Source organism: Mesoplodon densirostris, chromosome 14, assembly GCF_025265405.1.
Source record: "Mesoplodon densirostris isolate mMesDen1 chromosome 14, mMesDen1 primary haplotype, whole genome shotgun sequence".
Classification (NCBI taxonomy): Eukaryota; Metazoa; Chordata; class Mammalia; order Artiodactyla; family Ziphiidae; genus Mesoplodon; species Mesoplodon densirostris.
In genome coordinates this window covers 81,325,044-81,341,985 of record NC_082674.1, presented here as the reverse complement: position 1 = coordinate 81,341,985, position 16,942 = coordinate 81,325,044, and the positions used below count along the sequence as shown (strand labels likewise).

Here is a 16,942-nt window from a genome sequence, read left to right as displayed (position 1 = left end):
CTCCCTGTTGAGTTGTTTACACATTCATTCAACATTTATTATTAAGCATCTATGCAGGTATCAGATGCCTGCATCTCCTGATCCAGACTCAGAAGCTCTGTTCATTGGGCTCCACTTTGTCAGGCTTCTACTCAGCAGCAACCAAAAGGTCGCTTCCTCCAGGAGGCCTTTCCTGACACCCGCCACCCTAAGTTAGGTAGTAATGTCCAACATACAAACACACACACGCACATCCCCGCAGCCCCCTACACTCCCCTTGTGAATAATCAACTCAAAATCCAGCTTCCTCCCCAGACTGTGAGCTCCATGAAGGCAGGGCCAATGTCGGTCTGGTTCACCCCCAAAGCCACAGCACCAACACAACAGCGGGCACAAAGCTTGGTATAAATTGAACTGTAGCCTGGATCCCAGGCCTCTCTGGTGTAGTTCTTCCAGCAGAAACCAGGCTGGGTCCCCACCTCTGGCTCCTCTACCCACCTCTGATCCACCCACTGGGCATCTCTGCGAGTGCACATTCTGTGGTCCCCATGTTCCCTGCAAAACGTAGGGGCTGAACAAGCCCATTCCTACAGAGGTGCTTCCAGCTCCGGAAAGCTATGAGCTTCTCCCTGATCTGCGGTGGAGAAAGGGCTGGGAAATCAAGTTCGTCTCAACCTTTATTCCAGCCTCATGCTACCTTTAACAGACCCACCCATGCCCCCCGCCCCAAAGATAAATATGGGGTCCTGGCCCCGGCCTTGGCTTGAAGCAGTTACTTTTAATCTGGATTCACCTCCACCAGAGTGGACAGAAGACCGCTGTCCAGGCCATGAGGAACAGGAAAGCCTGCACCGTGGTGGTGGGGACACTCACCCCCTACCACAGCCTTGAACTTCCGCCCCTGAAGCAGTGTGACCGCATTCCTGGGGGGCTGCCCACAGCACTTCCGGGGTGAGGACGGACCGGGCGATGGGCTCGCGGCTGGCCCAGCCCGGTCCAGCCACCTCACCTCTCCTCCAGTCGGACCCACAGGTCGCTGAACTGCCGGAGCCGCTGCCTCCGCTGCGACCGCCTCTGCTTCTTGCGGAACTTTCGTCGTGCGTCGCCCGGCAGGTAGGAACTTCTGGGCAGAGACACATGGAGCGGCAACAGTGGGGGCCCGGCAGACCCAGCTTCCGGTACCTGAGCTTCCGGGGCGGGCGCTTCCGGAGCCAAGCCGGCAGAGGAGACGGGCTGTGACAACGGGTTTCTGGTCTTTTCTCTGTAAACAGGGGAGGAAGGAAGAGGGGTTGAAGGAAGGTCCCCCAGCATGATGCCCTCCCCCGCCTTTAAGGCTCGGGACCTCACAAAAGGCAGATAATGTGAAAGTTCAAGCCGGCTGGGGAGGCAGGAGTCTCAAAGCCACCTCGCAAAGTGATCACTTTGACGCCTTTGTTTCTCCCTCACATACCCTCATTGTACTCTCTCCAAATCCCCTAGCTCTGGGGAAGAAATAAAAGAGTCTTTCTTAACCGCTTATAATTACTGCACTTGCCTAACAACGGGTCACCACTTTCTAGAAAGTCACTGAAGATGACGGCGTTTTCAGAGGAGTGAAAGATGTTTAAATGCTCTTTACTTAGAACCATTGAAGTGGCCCTTAGCCCTGTTCCTCCCTCCTGTATCCCTATAAGGGCTCTGCTCAGAAAGAGGCTCTTCAACAGCCACAGCAGCCTGCCCAGATCCCTCAAGGATTATCACGTGGCTGCCGAGAAGGGAAAGAAGGAAGGAGGTGTCTCCACAGCCAGTGCCCTCGTTATGTCCTCCCCCACCCCTTGCCTACGGGCATCTCCCTGGCTCTGGGCCCAGAGTCCCTTGCCCCTTCTTCTCCCTGAACAGGAGCTCCTGTAGGGACCTCATGCTGTCTCATGACGTCACCCAGGAGCACCGTAGAGAAAGAAGTGCGCCTCTGAAAACTCTCAGACGCTACCCTCACAGGACACAGTCAGGACAGCTGCTGCGCCGTCCACATCAAACTCCCCAGGATCGGGGGAGAGGGTGAACCCAGGCGTTTGCACTGGATCTCACGGACTCTGATAGAATTAAGGGTAGGGGCACTGAATAGATCCCTGGCAGAGGAAACTACGTGAACAAAGAGGAAGGGGCTGGAAAGCTAAAACTGGGAGAAGAAAGGGCAGAAAGAAAAGGGCTGTGCAGACGAGGAGTCCGAACTGTGTCCTGACTCTGACGAGCTGTGTCCCCTTCGGCTTCTTCATCAGTAAAGGAGAAGAAACCCCCACCCCACAGGCTGGTGTTGAGGGTTAACTGAGAGTCGGTGTGAACCCAGTTACCACCTGACAATTGATCAATAAACGTTCCTTCCTCCCCAGGGAAGTGTGAGCAGCCCAGTAAATGATAGGACTGGTTCTCAGCCTTCACTGTGTGTCAGAATCTCATGGAGAGATTTTTTTAAATATTGACTCCTGACCTCTCTTCCCCCACGGGCAGGTGTCAGGGTTAGAGGCAGATTTAAGGAGTCTGAGAACAACCAGCAACACACACACACACACACCCATACATACTCCCAAGCAGGGCCCTCTCTGGCAACCCCAAAGATACTGTGATAAACCCCAGCCGTGCCAGTCAGCCTGGGGCCAGGGGCTGAGAAGTGATCAGAGGGCCCAGCCCACCCTGCTTTCCAAGAGCACACAGTCCAGTGGGTGAGGAAAGATCCACAGACCCTCTCCCGCAAACAAGCAGAGAATCCCTAAGGGCTGGGCTCTCCCCCCAGAGCTGAAGGATAACGGGAGGGAGAGATGGATGGAGATCTGCAGCAGGACTTTCTCAGGGGAGTAGTGGAGGGAGACTGCAGACAGTGGAAAGGAAGAGCATGAGCAAAGGTGGAGAGGCAGCGGTGAGGACAATAGGTTTTCTGATATCAGAGGCAGATCCGTGCCGGGAAAAGGTGGGGTCTGGGTGCTGGGGCATCAGCATGAAGAAACTGGACTTTGGAGGAGGACAACAAGAAACCCTGAAGGTTTCTGAGTCAGGGACACTTGCAAGATGAGTCCCACAGAAAGGTGGAGAAGGGACCAGAGGGTCATGACTTTAGGAACAGAAGGGGGCAAATCTGAGAGAGATTTTAATGGAAGAAGCCAGAGGCCTGGTGAAGGTGGAAAATGAGAAGAAGTCTTAGGTGAGGGCTTTTGTAAACTAGAAAGTACTGTGTGAAGAACTGCTGTTACTGATAAACGGAGTGCTAGATATGGAGAGAGGCGGGGGATGAGATAAGCCCAGGATGTAGTCAAGTTTTCCAGAGAATCATGGCTCATTGGGATGGAAAGCGGGCTCCCAAGGAAGAACCTCTGGAGTGATGGGATAGAGGAGGACCTGGCCTCAGACAACATGAGGTGAAGGTGGGTCTTCCGAGGAGAAAGAGGGCACCTGGAGAAGGGAGCCATCGGGCAGGCACCACAGCTGGACCCCCTCTCCATCCCCTCAACACAGGGCAGGCATTTTCCTCCTGGAGTCCTCGCACCACAGCTGAGGGCTCTGCCAGGAGGGGGCGCTGGTGACCACGATCTGGAGGGAGTAGGAAAGGAATGGAAGGTGTGCTAAACTGTGTTCCCTCAAAATTCACATGCTGGAGCTCTAACCCCCAGTACCTCAGAATGTGGCTGTATTTGGAGACAAGACTTTTAAAGAGGGGATTAAGTTAAAATGAGGCCTTTAGGCTGGGCCCTAATCCAGTCTGATTGGTGTCCTTAGAAGAGGAAGTGTGGACACACAGAGACACCAGAGTTGCGCACACCAAGGAGAGGCCACGTGGGAACAGTGAAAAGGTGGCCACCTGCAAGCCCAAGAGAGAGGCCTCAGGAGAAACCAAACCTGCCGACACCTTGATCTTGGCGTCTAGCCTCCAGAACCATGAGAAAATAAATTTCTATTGTCAAGGCCACCCAGTCTGTGGTATTTTGTCAGGGCAGCCCAAGCAGACCGGTACAGAGTGGGTAGGAAGGGCCACCTCGTGCCCACTAGGACTGGACACGGGACAGAGACTAGCAGGGAGGCCAGCGTCGGGCAGCAGCACTGCTGAGGTGGGGAGATCCTGGCCTCCTGAATTCTTTACAGAAGGGGCCACAGGGCAGGAGGGTGACTCTGCGTAAAAACGAGACGTAAACAGACCTGGGGGTAGGAAACAGCTCAGAGAAAGAGAAGGGGCTTTGCTTCTGCCCCCAGGTGGGTCTGACAGGCGCTCCCAGCATCTCCAGCCCCCCTGACGTTACATTATGACTGATTCCACCACCTGCCTCCCTAAAACTTCCCAAGGGCCCAGGTCAAAGGCACTGAGCGTTAAGCCAAATCACCCCTCCTGGGCCCCAGGACCAAAGAGCATCCTCCCCTTACCTTCCTTTCTGCCCCAAGCACTGGTGAGGAAAGGCCAGTGTGGTCTCTACTGCCCAAAGTGCCCGGCCAGTCAACCCAGGTCTGACACAGTCCCAGCCACGAGGGGACGCCAGCTGAGCTGGGGACCGAGTGGCCGCTTGGTGTCCGTGCTGGGGCCCTTGGAGCCGCTCAGGACACAGCCCACCCTGGCGCCCAAGCAGCTCTGTGCGGCTCTCAGCTCCCCTAACTGCTCCCTGACCAGGATAGAAGCACAGGAAGGTTACTTGTTGATGGATCATCTAGCAGGGGCGTGTTCTACCTCATAGCCTTCGCCCCGCAGAACATCAAGCACCGTGTTGTTGCCCATGAAATGCCCTGCAGTAAGAAAAATGATCAGAAATGTGGCAGCTCTCGTGACCCCCAGACACACACCCCGGAACCAAGAAATAACCCTGCCAACCCCCTCCCTTCTGACCAGCTCAGTACAGTTCAGAAAGCTTCTGCAAGGGGGCCTCTCAACAGCTCTGCCAGGCAGGCAGGGCAGGATAAGCAGAGTTTCACAGATAAGGACTCAGGATCAGAACCATGCGGTGAGCTGCCCCGAGTCACACAGCTAAGAGGACACCAAGTCCCAACCTTCCACCTCTGGATCCAGGGCTGACGGTCCTGACCATTCTCGTTTACATAAACCAAGCACCTCTGGGACCCCAGGCCCCTTCTGTCCTATGTCTACTTAAAAATGCACAATAAAACCCTCCTTTTAGCAGAAGCCACCATAGCTGGAAACCTCAACCTGAATTTTATTTCACTTTTTTCTTTTTCAATAAAAAGCAGCAAAGATCAACCAGATAAGCTTACAGTGGCATCGTAAACTAAGTATTTTAAAAGGGTAGATCCTGGGATTCATCTTCTTTCATTTCAGGTTTTGATTCTCAGAATTGACTTGATCCTCTGGGGTCACAATGCCCCTTTCTGTGACAGTTGGCACGTTAACGTCCTAAATGGCTGATTAAATTACAGCACGCCATCCTCTGATCCAGCAGAACCTTAGATGTATCGTTATTATCTCCACTTGAAAATGGAAAACAGGTAAAGTAGGCTCAGGACTTCACACACAAAAGCAGCAGCAGAGCAGAATCTAAACCCAGGCAGCTTGGCCCCAGGGTCTATGCAATGTTGACAACCGAATACTCAAGAGGCAGAGACCAGGAAAGCAAATTAAGGTCCATCCAAACTCTCCCTTGTCCTGACTCCACAGCACTAAGAAGCAGAGGGAACCTAGAGCAGCCTCTGGGAGCCTGGGGAGCCCGAGGGTGGTGTTCGGGGCAGAAGGTACTGGGCTCTACTGCATTCTTGGGTCCAACCGTAGGGTTTAGGACCCCAAGACTGATGCAGGGCAACTGACTCAGATGAAAGGGACGTTGGCAAGGCCCAGATTAGCCCCGGTGCAGAAGCACAGCAAACTCACGTATAGAGTATGCCTGGACTCGGGGCCGGGGGAGGAGACTGAGCTCACAGAGTGCTGCTGCGAGGCTTCCACTCTCCCAGCCGTTACCAAGTCCACGTGACGGGGAGGAATCACAATAATAAAGAGAGTTAACATGTCCTGAGCATTTGAGGTGCAGGGCACTGTTCGCAGTGCTTTACACATCGTTCAGCCTCCCCCCAACAAGAACCCTATAAGGTAGGTGTATTATTACCCCCATTTTACAGATGAGGAAGAGGTACAGGTGGTGCCCAGGTGGTCTGGCTCCAGCGTCTGTGCTCTCAGCCAATTAGGAGTGAAAACAGGATTTGTCGAGCGAATGAACAGCGCCTATTAGCAATCTTTATCATTAAGGACCAAGCTATTCTGTGTGACTTCAATTTCCTTCTACTCCAAAGGTGAGCTCCATTTCTCATCTTTAAATTTCATCTGCAGATCCCCGTGACAGACGTCACTGTTGCAGTTTAAACCTCTGGAGCTTTCAGTTTGGGGTGATCCTCACTTTACAATCAAAAGTGTGCTAACCACACCGCATTTTAAATTTCTCGCTGCCAAGGCTAAGAGTTTGGGAGCAATTTCTGAATTTCTGTGGTTCCCTCTGGTCAACTCAGCCTTCAGAAGGCACCAGAAGAAATAGACTCATGAGGTGGAGAAAGCAGCCCCACGAAGATAACTGCACCCTGGTGGCTATCCAGGACACTCCTGATACCCAGAGTGCCCAGGGGCTGTGAGGTCTCTATCCAGAGCTGCAGCCGTATGAAGAGCCATGACTGAGAATCAGGCAAGCCCAGGTGTCCCAGTGTCATCTATCCAGCACAGTCCCCATCTGGAGGGCTGGCCCTCCAAACTGCCCAGGTCCAACCCACCTGGCAGGCTGACGTCCTCTCAAAGCCTCTCCTTGCCCCTCTGGGGCCTGACCCCTGTCGGGGTGCCTGCAGGGTGAGGGCTGCCAGCTGAAAGCCATTCACTGACACAGGCCGGACATGGGCACAGCGCCACACAGCACAGTCCACAATCCAACTCTGGAACACAGGACTCATGGAGGAGGAAACCACTCCCAGACCCACCCAGGGCTACCAAGGCCGACACTGTGATTTGTTTCATCATAGAATTTTTCAACAAACAAGATACAGGAACCTGACCCCTTACTTTTTTCTACAACAGCTTTATTGGAATATCATTCACATAACATAACATTCATTCTTTTCAAGTGTACGATTCAGTGATTTGGGGAACATTCACAAAGTGGTGCAACCCTCATCACTAATTTTAAAACATTTTCGGGAGCTGAGATTTTGATAGGGCTTGCGCTGAATGTGTAGCTCAATTTGGGGAATATTGTCATCTTAACACCATCTATTATGTCTTCCAATCCACAAACATGAAATGCCTTTCTATTTACTTAGGTCTTCTTTAATTCCTTTTCATGATGTTTTTAGTTTTTAGTTTGCATCTTTCTCATCGCTAAATTGAGTCCTCAGTGTTTTTTATGCTGTTGTAAATGGAATTGGTTTCTTTTGTTTTAACTTATTTTTTTATTGAAGTATAGTTGATTCACATGTTGTGTTAGTTTCAGGTGTACAGCAAAGCGATTCAGTTTTATATATGTATATATAAATGTGTATGTATGTGTAAATATATGTACATATATATTCTTTTCTGATTCTTTTCCATTATAGGTTATTACAAGATATTGAATATAGTGGAACTGGTTCCTTAGTTGCATTTCCACATTATTCATTGCTACGGTATAGAAATACAACTGGTTTTTGTATATTGACCTTGTATCCTGAACTCGGTTATTAGTTCTAATAGGTGTTTCTTGTGGATTACTTAGGATTTTCTATCCACAAGATGATGAAAAAAGAGATGGTTTACTTCCTCCTTTCCAATGTGAATACCTTTTATTTCTTTTCCTTGTCTAATTACCCTGGCTAGAACCTTCAGCACAATGTCGAAGAGAAGTGGTGAGAGCAGACATCCGGGTCTTGTTCTTCATCTTAGGGGGAAGCATTCAGTCTTTCCTCATTAAATATGATGTCAACTATGGGTTTTTCATAGCAACTTTTTTTTTTTTTTTTTTGCGATACACGGGCCTCTCACTCTTGTGGCCTCTCCCGTTGTGGAGCACAGGCTCCGGACGCACAGGGTCAGCGGCCATGGCCCATGGGCCCAGCCGCTCTGCGGCATGTGGGATCTTCCCGGACCGGGCACGAACCCGTGTCCCCTGTATCGGCAGGCGGACTCTCAATCACTGTGCCACCAGGGAAGCCCCCATAGCAACTTTTTTAAGAGGTTGTTAAAGTCCCCTTCCATTCCTAGTCTGATGAGTGTTTTTATCATGAAAGAGTTCCATTTTGTCAAATGCTTTTCTGCATCCATTGAGATGATCGTGTGATTCTTGTCTTTTATTCCATTAATATGGGATATTACATTAATTGAGTTTCAGATGTTGTGGTAAACTAAATAACGGTTCCCCAAAATACATCCAGATCCCAATCCTTAGAACCTGTGAATGTTATCGTACATGGCAAAAAAGGCGGGGTAGGTGTTTTGCAGATGTAAGTAAGCTAAGGATCGTGAGATCAGGAGATTACACTGGACCACTCATTCTGCTATTTCGGAAGTGCTTCTCTCCAATCCCCGCATTTTACTGGTAAGAAAAGAAAAACTAAGCGGGGTGTCTTGTTCAAGTTTATGAAGCTAGTGGAAGAATTGAAAAGAAACCTAGACCAGCAAATACACACTTCTGCACACTACCCAGCCTCCAGCATTTCTGTCCTTAATTCTGGAGGCTGCAAAGGTATGTTAAAATCACTCAAGAAGATAAGAGAATTTATTTCAAAAATCCCACAAAAGGAAATCATTTTCCCAGTGTATTTCCATGTATACTACTCATGGTTAATGATAGCTGATGTATCAGCCCCCAGTCTTAGACTTAGGACGCTCACAGTCAGGGAGGAGAGAGAAAACAGACAAATTTTAAGGGAAGTTAAAAAAAACAGAAAGGTGCCAGTAAGAAGCTGGGATTGGGCTTCCCTGGTGGCACAGTGGTTGAGAGTCCGCCTGCCGATGCAGGGGACGCGGGTTCGTGCCCCGGTCCGGGAAGAGCCCACGTGCTGCGGAGCGGCTGGGCCCGCGAGCCATGGCCGCTGAGCCTGCGCGTCCGGAGCCTGTGCTCTGCAACGGGAGAGGCCACAACAGTGAGAGGCCCGCGTACTGCAAAAAAAAAGAAGTTGGGATTAAGTGCTGAGTTCAGAAGAGGGAGAAATGCCTTCCTGACTGCGGAGTGTATCAGGAGCCCCACGTGGAGGGAGAGCTAGTGTCACAGGCACCAAAGTTTCAACCACGACGGATACTCTGACATCATCAAAAAGTCAAAGAAGGTGTCCCTCCTCTCACCACGTAGCAGGGCCCACCTCAACACCCCCTCCTCGGGAGAAGCAGCAGAGCCCTGGGTCTAATCAGAGGTAGCCTGCAACTCACCGGCCCCAAAGGCAAAGAAAAAGCCTTTGTCAGGGAACTCTTCCAAAAGGGCCTTCACCCGCTTCCCCGTTCTCTCGTTCCGCTTGTAGATAAGCTCCCGGCGGAAGTAGCTGTCGATCTCCTGAACAGTGATGCGCTCCTCAGGTGGTAGCGTGGCGTTAATAAAATTGGGAACCTCCGCCAAAATAAAGAGAAAACAATTAAGGGCAACAGAGTTATGAACAAAGCTGCTTAATTTGAGCATCAAATCACCCAGCCCAGAGAGTCAAGACGCTGTCGAGAAAAAGGTAAAAAGTGACACACCATTCTGGGAGCCTCCTGCTGGCTATTTTTCCAGACAGTAATATCATTCTCTGTAACCCAAGTGAAAATATATTAAATGAAGTGCCTTGAAAGAACTCTTAGGCTATGTCAAACAGTATTTCTGTTCCATTTAAATGATTCTGTTTGGGGAATTCCCTGGCTGTCCAGTGGTTAGGACTCCTGACTTCCACTGCAGGGGGCACAGGTTCGATCCCTGGTTGGGGAACTAAGATCCCGAAAGCCACATGGGCAGTCAAAAAAAAAAAAAAAAGATTCTGTTTGATGCCACGTGTTTCTATAAGGAAACCATCTCTGTGCATAGCACATCACAGTTGTGTGTGTTTTTTTTAATTGAAGTATAGTTGATTTACAACATTGTGCTAGTTTCAGGTGTACAGCAAAGTGATTCAGTTATACATATAGTTTTTTCCAATATAGGTTATTACAAGATCTTGAATACAGTTCCTTGTGCTATACAGTAAATCATTGTTGTTTGTCTGTATTATGTTTAGTAGTTTGTATCTGTTAATCCCAAACTCCTAATTGATCCCTCCCTTCCCTCTTTTCCCTTTGGTAAGCATAAGTTTGTTCTCTATGTCTCTGAGTCTGTTTCTGTTTTGTAAATAACTTCATTGGTATTATTTTTTTAGATTTCATATATAAATGACATCATATATTCATCCTTCTCTGTCTGGCTTACTTCACTTAGTATGATAATCTCTAGGTCCAGCCATGTTGCTGGAAATGGCATTATTTCATTCTTTTTTATGGCCAAGTAATATTCCATTGTGTATGTATATATATATATATACCACATCTTCTTTATCCATTCATCTGTCCGTAGACACTTGGGATGCTTCCACAGCACACCCATAGTTTTAACTTGTTTGATTCACACATGATTTTTTCATAAAAATAATTTTACACAATTACATACTTTAGAATCAACCATTATGATTCAATTACCAAATACATCGAACTTCTATAGACATTCAACTGTTTTATAAATTCCTTATCTTTACATTTTCATTATTTCTCCAATTCCCATTTCTCCCTCTTGCTCTCTCCACTGTTCTTTGCCCTACTGGTGAATATTTCACCTGATTCCAGCGCACATCTTAGCCAGTTTCAGTGTTTTGGCTAACAACAGGGTGCTAATACACCAAAACTGTGGCAATCAAGGGTGGTTTTTGCAACACGGTAGCTGTAGGCGAGGCTGACGCGTTGCATTGGCTCTCTCCCCAGCTCCAAACCTCGGTCTCGACCCACCGCCCCCTCTCCTGCTCCCTGGAATTTAACAAGGTTAAAAATTACCCTAGTTAGGGCTTCCCTGGTGGCGCAGTGGTTGAGAGTCCGCCTGCCGATGCAGGGGAAATGGGTTCGTGCCCCGCTCCGGGAAGATCCCACATGCCACGGAGCGGCTGGGCCCGTGAGCCATGGCCGCTGAGCCTGCGCGTCCGGAGCCTGTGCTCCGCAACGGGAGAGGCCGCAACAGTGAGAGGCCCGCGTACCGCAAAAAAAAAGGAAAAAAAAATTACCCTAGTCAAATACAGAGTAGGATATGTACCCCACTCCTTCTCCTACTTCCAGTACCGTCCAAAAGACATTTTGAAAATCCTCACACACTGTTTCACACGCTGTAATGTAGACATCAATTTCCATTTTCTGGATAACAGCTCTTCTTCTGTTATTTCCTTGGAATGATATTCTTTCATTTTCAAGTCAAGAGCCTTCATCTTCTCCTTTGTCATCTTTTTTTTTAATCATGTCATTTATGTAAGATCCTTCCCTCCGTTTCCCAAAATCTCTTCCGCACAGCAGTGCCTTTCCACCAGCAGCCTCTCCACGCAGGCAGCCCCAAATGTGCAAGGTGACCTCCCCCTGCCGTCCTGCTCCACCTTCTAAATGCCAGACATGCCCTACAACCTGCACCACTCGGCCACGCGCCTGGCCCTCATTCCACAACGGCAGGCATGTTCCCCATACCCCACAGCACCCGCAGGGGCCCTGTGAACAGGACAGGCGTGGAGGAGCCACAGGAGAGGAATGCATAAGTCCCCAAACAGCTGTGTCAGCCGTGCTATCTTCCCGTATAACCAATTCCCAAGCACCCCCCAACCCAAAGTTAAAAGATTCTTTTATCTGCCGCGTCCAATTTTAATTTCCCAACTGATCTTGACCCCTCTCCCCACTTCCCCCACCCAGGGTGTACGCAAGAATGATCACCACCGTAAACTCTGCTATGCCTTTTTTAGTGTATTTCTTCTTTTCCGCTTCCTCTTGCTTGGTCTGCCTTGGTTTTACTTCCTCCCTCTCTAGACTTTCTGGAAAGTTCCTTTTATCTTTTGATATTTGCAGGGTGAGTCCCTCTCCCTGGGACATTCCTTTTTCACCTCTTATACTCCCTCCCACTTCCTATGACAGGGTCCCCGGATCGAACAGACCTGGACAGCATCACTCACACCCACCAGCTCCCTCCTCTCTCTTTTCCAGTGTCCTGAAGGTGGGCAAGACAACACACTCCCCCATGTCAGAAGCTCAGCTGGACTCGCCACTTCCACGCGATCTTAGTGGGGAAGGGAAGGAAACCAGGGTTTGTCCCACGGGAAGCTTGTTGATCAAAGCATAACAAATATCCATCCTACCTCCCTCCTGTAGGGAGGCTGCCAGCCTCTGAGCCCTGGCCGGCCACTTTCTTCCCCTAGGTGGCCCCCAGGTAAGGCCTGTCCTGTGTCTACACTGACTGCACCGGTTCGGCCACACCCACTGCAGTACTGCAGGATGGAATCCATGTCCGGAAATGCTGGCAGCCTCCCCAGCTTTTTATGTGCCCCCCCATAAGAATACCAGGAACACTTCCCATTGCGTCGTGCTCACATGTTTCTGGAAGTCACCAGCAGCTGCAGCCAAAGCTTTGCTCCATCATTTCTCAAAAGGTACCTAAGCCAGCAAGGAGGCTTTCAGACTCAGACCCCTTCTCCCCTCTGAAGGCTGGTTCGTGCTGCCTGCTGCCTAAGCCATGGGGCCTGCCGCCAAGTCCCTTGAAGCTTCATCCTTTGACTCCATCTGGGGATTAACTCTCATCAATGCCCCTCTCAGTTCTTTTTTTGTTTCTTCTAATAAATTTATCTATTTATTTTTTTATGGCTGCATTGGGTCTTCGTTGCTGCATGTGGGCTTTCTCTAGGTGCAGCAAGCAGGGGCTACTCTTCGTTGCGGTGTGCGGGTTTCTCATTGCGGTGGCTTCTCTTCTTGTGGAACACGGGCTCTAGGCACGAGGGCTTCAGTAGTGTGGCATGTGGGCTCAGTAGTTGTGGTGCACAGGCTTAGTTGCTCCGCAGCATGTGGGATCTTCCCGGACCAGGGCTCAAACCTGTGTGCCCTCCATTGGCAGGAGGATTCTTAACCACTGAGCCACCAGGGAAGTCCCCCTCTCAGTTCTTAATTTTCCTAAAGAATGCTTTTGTTAGCTGCAGCATCCCACTCAACACCTATATCTGCCCAATTGTATTTTTAGAGCCCTTCATGACCTCGATCCTCTGTACACAGGATGTCCCAGTGTCGGCAGGTAATGTCCTTATTCTTGCACTTAAATGCACCCTGAGCTGAGCAGGGGATAAGGGCTCTCACCTGGGAGCTGTCATGGCTAAAGATGATGGAACTGAGGTCCCCGCAGTTATAGTGTTTGATGAGGTCCTCTGTTGTGTAGGGGATCTGAAGGCTGCCCGCTCGCAGGCTCTCCTGCTGCAGGAGGGTCTGGTTTAAAGCAAAGATGACCTGAGGGGAGAAAATATAGGTCTCTTTTAAGTCCACTCACACAGCAGTCATTAGCTGCCGTCTTATTTCTTTTGTCCATGGTTGGCAATAGCCTCACCTGTGTTCGTTATATAAGGACATGGACCCTGACGCTAAAAAAGGGAATGTAAGTCCCTGGACCGTGTCCAAAGAAAAGGAGGACAGTCCTGCCCAAGTCAGCCCCCATCAGAGGACACCTGGGGAAGTGCCTTAAGAGGGACACTGACAACCTGGAACCTCCCATGAGAGTGATCAAGAGGTGAGGGTCCCAAAGAGCTGGCTTGGAGGACCTGGGGAGGTGGGGCAGGGAGGGACACACAGACAGACACACGAACCAACAGGTTTCAATTACATCAAGGACTGGACAGGACTGTACACAGTACACACAGGTCTTATCCAACCATCAGGGTGGCATTTGCCAGCTAATGGATTCATTAGGTCCATGGGATGTTAATGGAAGTTATTGTGGGAGAAAGAGGGGACATGAAGGCTACACAAAATCAAACAGATTTTTATCTTTATGAAACTTTGCCAAGTCCTGACACACTAAAGTGTTCTCTGCTTCTCCCCGAGGAGGGGAGAGCGTGCTGGGCTTCCCAAGCTGATTTCAGGCACACATCGCGAGAGAAGGGTTAACTGGAACATCTTTGGGGACAATCCAGACTCAAGGAATTTTACAAAGCAGTGAATTCCCCTTGGCACTGGAGAGCTAGGTCAGAGGGGAAAAGGTGGGGATTCTGGCACCAGGTGGGAATGGGGACCAGCCACCCTCTACAAGGCTCCTGACAGCACTGTGGCATTTTCCCTCTCGTTCGTGCAAGTATGGACACAGACGTATCACCTTTGACAGCTGCCCCAGTAGTCAGTGTATAGGGTACTGCCTTTGCTGGAATGTTCCCCCTCTCCCTCTGGCTGAAATGCAGACAGGTGGGACCTGTCTGATCATGAGGTCTTCAGCAGGAAATTTTCAATTCTCTGGAGATAACACATTGCAGGTCTCAAGTCATCCAATGACACTATGCAGCCCCAATCCCCTTGTTTCTCCTCCTCATTCTGAGTGGCAGAGAGCACGGGAGTCTTGTCACCTTGCTTCGCACAGGCCACCGCATGTGAGCCTGCCTGCCACACACCCTCCTTCCACACCCCTTCCTCCCTGGGTTACTCTGTGCCTGTCAAGGCACCTTAACCAAGTGGGGAGGGGGGCAGCTCCCTCTTTGTAAAGTCCCCTCCTCTCCTCTCTTCTCTCCACATCCCCCTCCCCCATCACCTCCTCCAGCCTCTCCTGGAGGTCAGTTCCCCAAGGATCTGTAGACCAGCCTCTTCTATCTTGGGACAGGACCCTCTGGGCCATGCTGTGTTCCCACCCTCCCCACACCTCTGCTGGTGATGTGAGTTGACAGAAGCAAACATATCCATGGGCAGGTCCGCAAATTTCAGTCTAAGTGAGGAAACTCAAGATGAGCCCCTGGGTTCTAAAGCCATACATTGAGGACCTATCCACACCACTGGGTGCTGCTAAATGACTTTCAATCAGCTGGAGGAAGGAACCTTTGGAGGGGAGGGGAGGGGGCATTATGGAAACACCTCTCAGGTTTGCCATGCCCCAGGCTAAGGCTTCACATGTTCTGTCTCAGTATAACTCATCCAAACTAAGACCCCAGGGTCTGATCGGCTCACAAACACCTGCTGATGGCTTTTAGTGCTCTAATGGCATTCAGGATGAGCCCAGGTTACCTGTTGCTAAGAGACCTTCCTCTAAGAGTTTCCATTGATTCTGGAATGTTTTTATTAAAGTGTTCTTGGTATTTAGAGAGGATTGAGCCACTCATTCTAATAGACTCAGCAGTCCGCAAACTGGGGAACACTGTATGGGCCACATTATATGTTAAATAAGAACTCTGTTTATTCAGTCCCCTCTCAACATATTCAAGGGTCACCTGCTGACAAGAAGCTTACAAAGACTTGCTAGGATGTTTGTCTTTGCTTTTGATGATTAAGCTTTAAATAAGTTTGCATAGCAAAACTAAGCCAGTAACATTATTTTCTGAGTGCTGACTCTGTACCCTGCTAAAGAGCTCGCTTCTGTTCTCACTTAATCCTCTCAACATCCTAAAGTAGTAACTATTGTTAAATCTATTTTAAAGAACAAGAAAATGAGGGGGAAAGAAGTTAAATAATTTGCTTCTGGTCACATAGCTTAGTAAACCAGAGTGTCCCCACAAAGTGTGTGAACCCAAACAGTTCAATACCAGAGCCTGAGATCTTCACCACCATGCTGTACACGAGGTACGCTGCTACCAAGTAGCGTAACTGACTTTTATCATATGGTCTAATTTAAATTATTAGGCTTATGCTAAAGACCTAGGAGTCTGAAATTGGGAAGAAGGGAGGGAGGGTTAGAGGAGGGAGGAGAGAGGGAAATGGGAAAGCAGGAAAGGAATCAGAAAGAAAGGCGCACTAAGCTTTTTTTCACCCAGATAAGAGTGGCACTCACACTATATCTAGAAAACAGAAAATTTTATACAAAAGAAGTTTTAAATTGCCCATAATTTCAACACTCGAGTTATAACTGCTTTTAACAACATGTGGGTATATATTGAGTATATTTTCTTGCAGTTTATTCTATACCTTTTATACAATTGATTGTATTATACATAATATTTAGTATCTTTAACTGTGTCACCTTGCTGTACAGCAGTAATTAACACAACACTCTAAATCAACTATACTTCAATTAAAAAAAAATTAGTACCCTGCATTTTTTGTGTGACAGTGTAAGCATCTCCTCACATGACAGACTTCTTAGCCTCACATTGCATGTGATAGGCCATCACTTAGCTAAACTTTCTACTGTCAAATAGTTAGGTCTTCATTTTTAAAACACTATCATGAATAACACCGTCAAGAGCATCTGGGAGCAGAAAGTTTTTTCTCTTTTCAAATTATTTCCTTGGCATTGATTCCTAACCAGTCAAAAGATTTTTACTTTTCTTTTTTCTAAAAACCTTTTTACATTTGCATTTTCTTTTTTTAGTAAAAATTTAACTCTCCGTTAAAACACACATTCAATAAGCATTAAGTGGTAACGCAGACAATCTCCCAAAGCCAATTTTATACAGAAGGCCTGCCTCCGGTACAATCTGTACCTCCACGCCGATGCAGCCCCAGCAGCGTGCCAGGGAAACTGCGCTGCTGCGATTCCACACGCCCACTGTTCCCTCTGCCTGGAAGCCTTCTCCTAGCCTCATCCCTATGGCAGACACACATGTGTCTTTTGAAATAGCAACAGGAGAATCTCCTCCTCGTGAAGCCTCTGTCATTAACTCCCAGGCACGGTGAGACCATCCCCTCTTTGCCCAGAGCCTCCTGTGACTATTCTATTACACTGCTAATGGCATCACCCTGTGTGGCCACCCCAAGAGTAGCGATCGTGTCCTCCTCACCTCTGCATCCTTCCCATCTGGCACAGAGGACATAACATACTGTAAACATTCAATAAATTTTGACTGAATGAATAAGGTTTAGAAA

At 49.0% G+C, this 16,942-nt stretch overlaps 1 protein-coding gene across 8 annotated transcripts in view; it reads right to left on the bottom strand.

Annotated features, from left to right (window-relative positions):
- TRABD2A (TraB domain containing 2A) overlaps positions 1–16,942 on the bottom strand; it is a 57,122-nt gene that overhangs the window by 1,363 nt on the left and 38,817 nt on the right. For 3 of the 8 annotated variants that reach the window (XM_060117540.1, XM_060117539.1, XM_060117541.1), the window contains 3 exons: positions 13,250–13,396; positions 9,317–9,491; positions 853–1,240 (listed from right to left, as the gene is read on the bottom strand). In XM_060117540.1, the coding sequence (XP_059973523.1) occupies positions 853–1,240; positions 9,317–9,491; positions 13,250–13,396 (710 nt within the window). Of the gene's footprint in view, positions 1–477; positions 614–852; positions 1,241–7,852; positions 7,895–9,316; positions 9,492–13,249; positions 13,397–16,942 lie in introns of those variants that run through there. The other 5 variants (XM_060117542.1, XM_060117543.1, XR_009534324.1 and 2 more) reach the window with 4 other exon arrangements.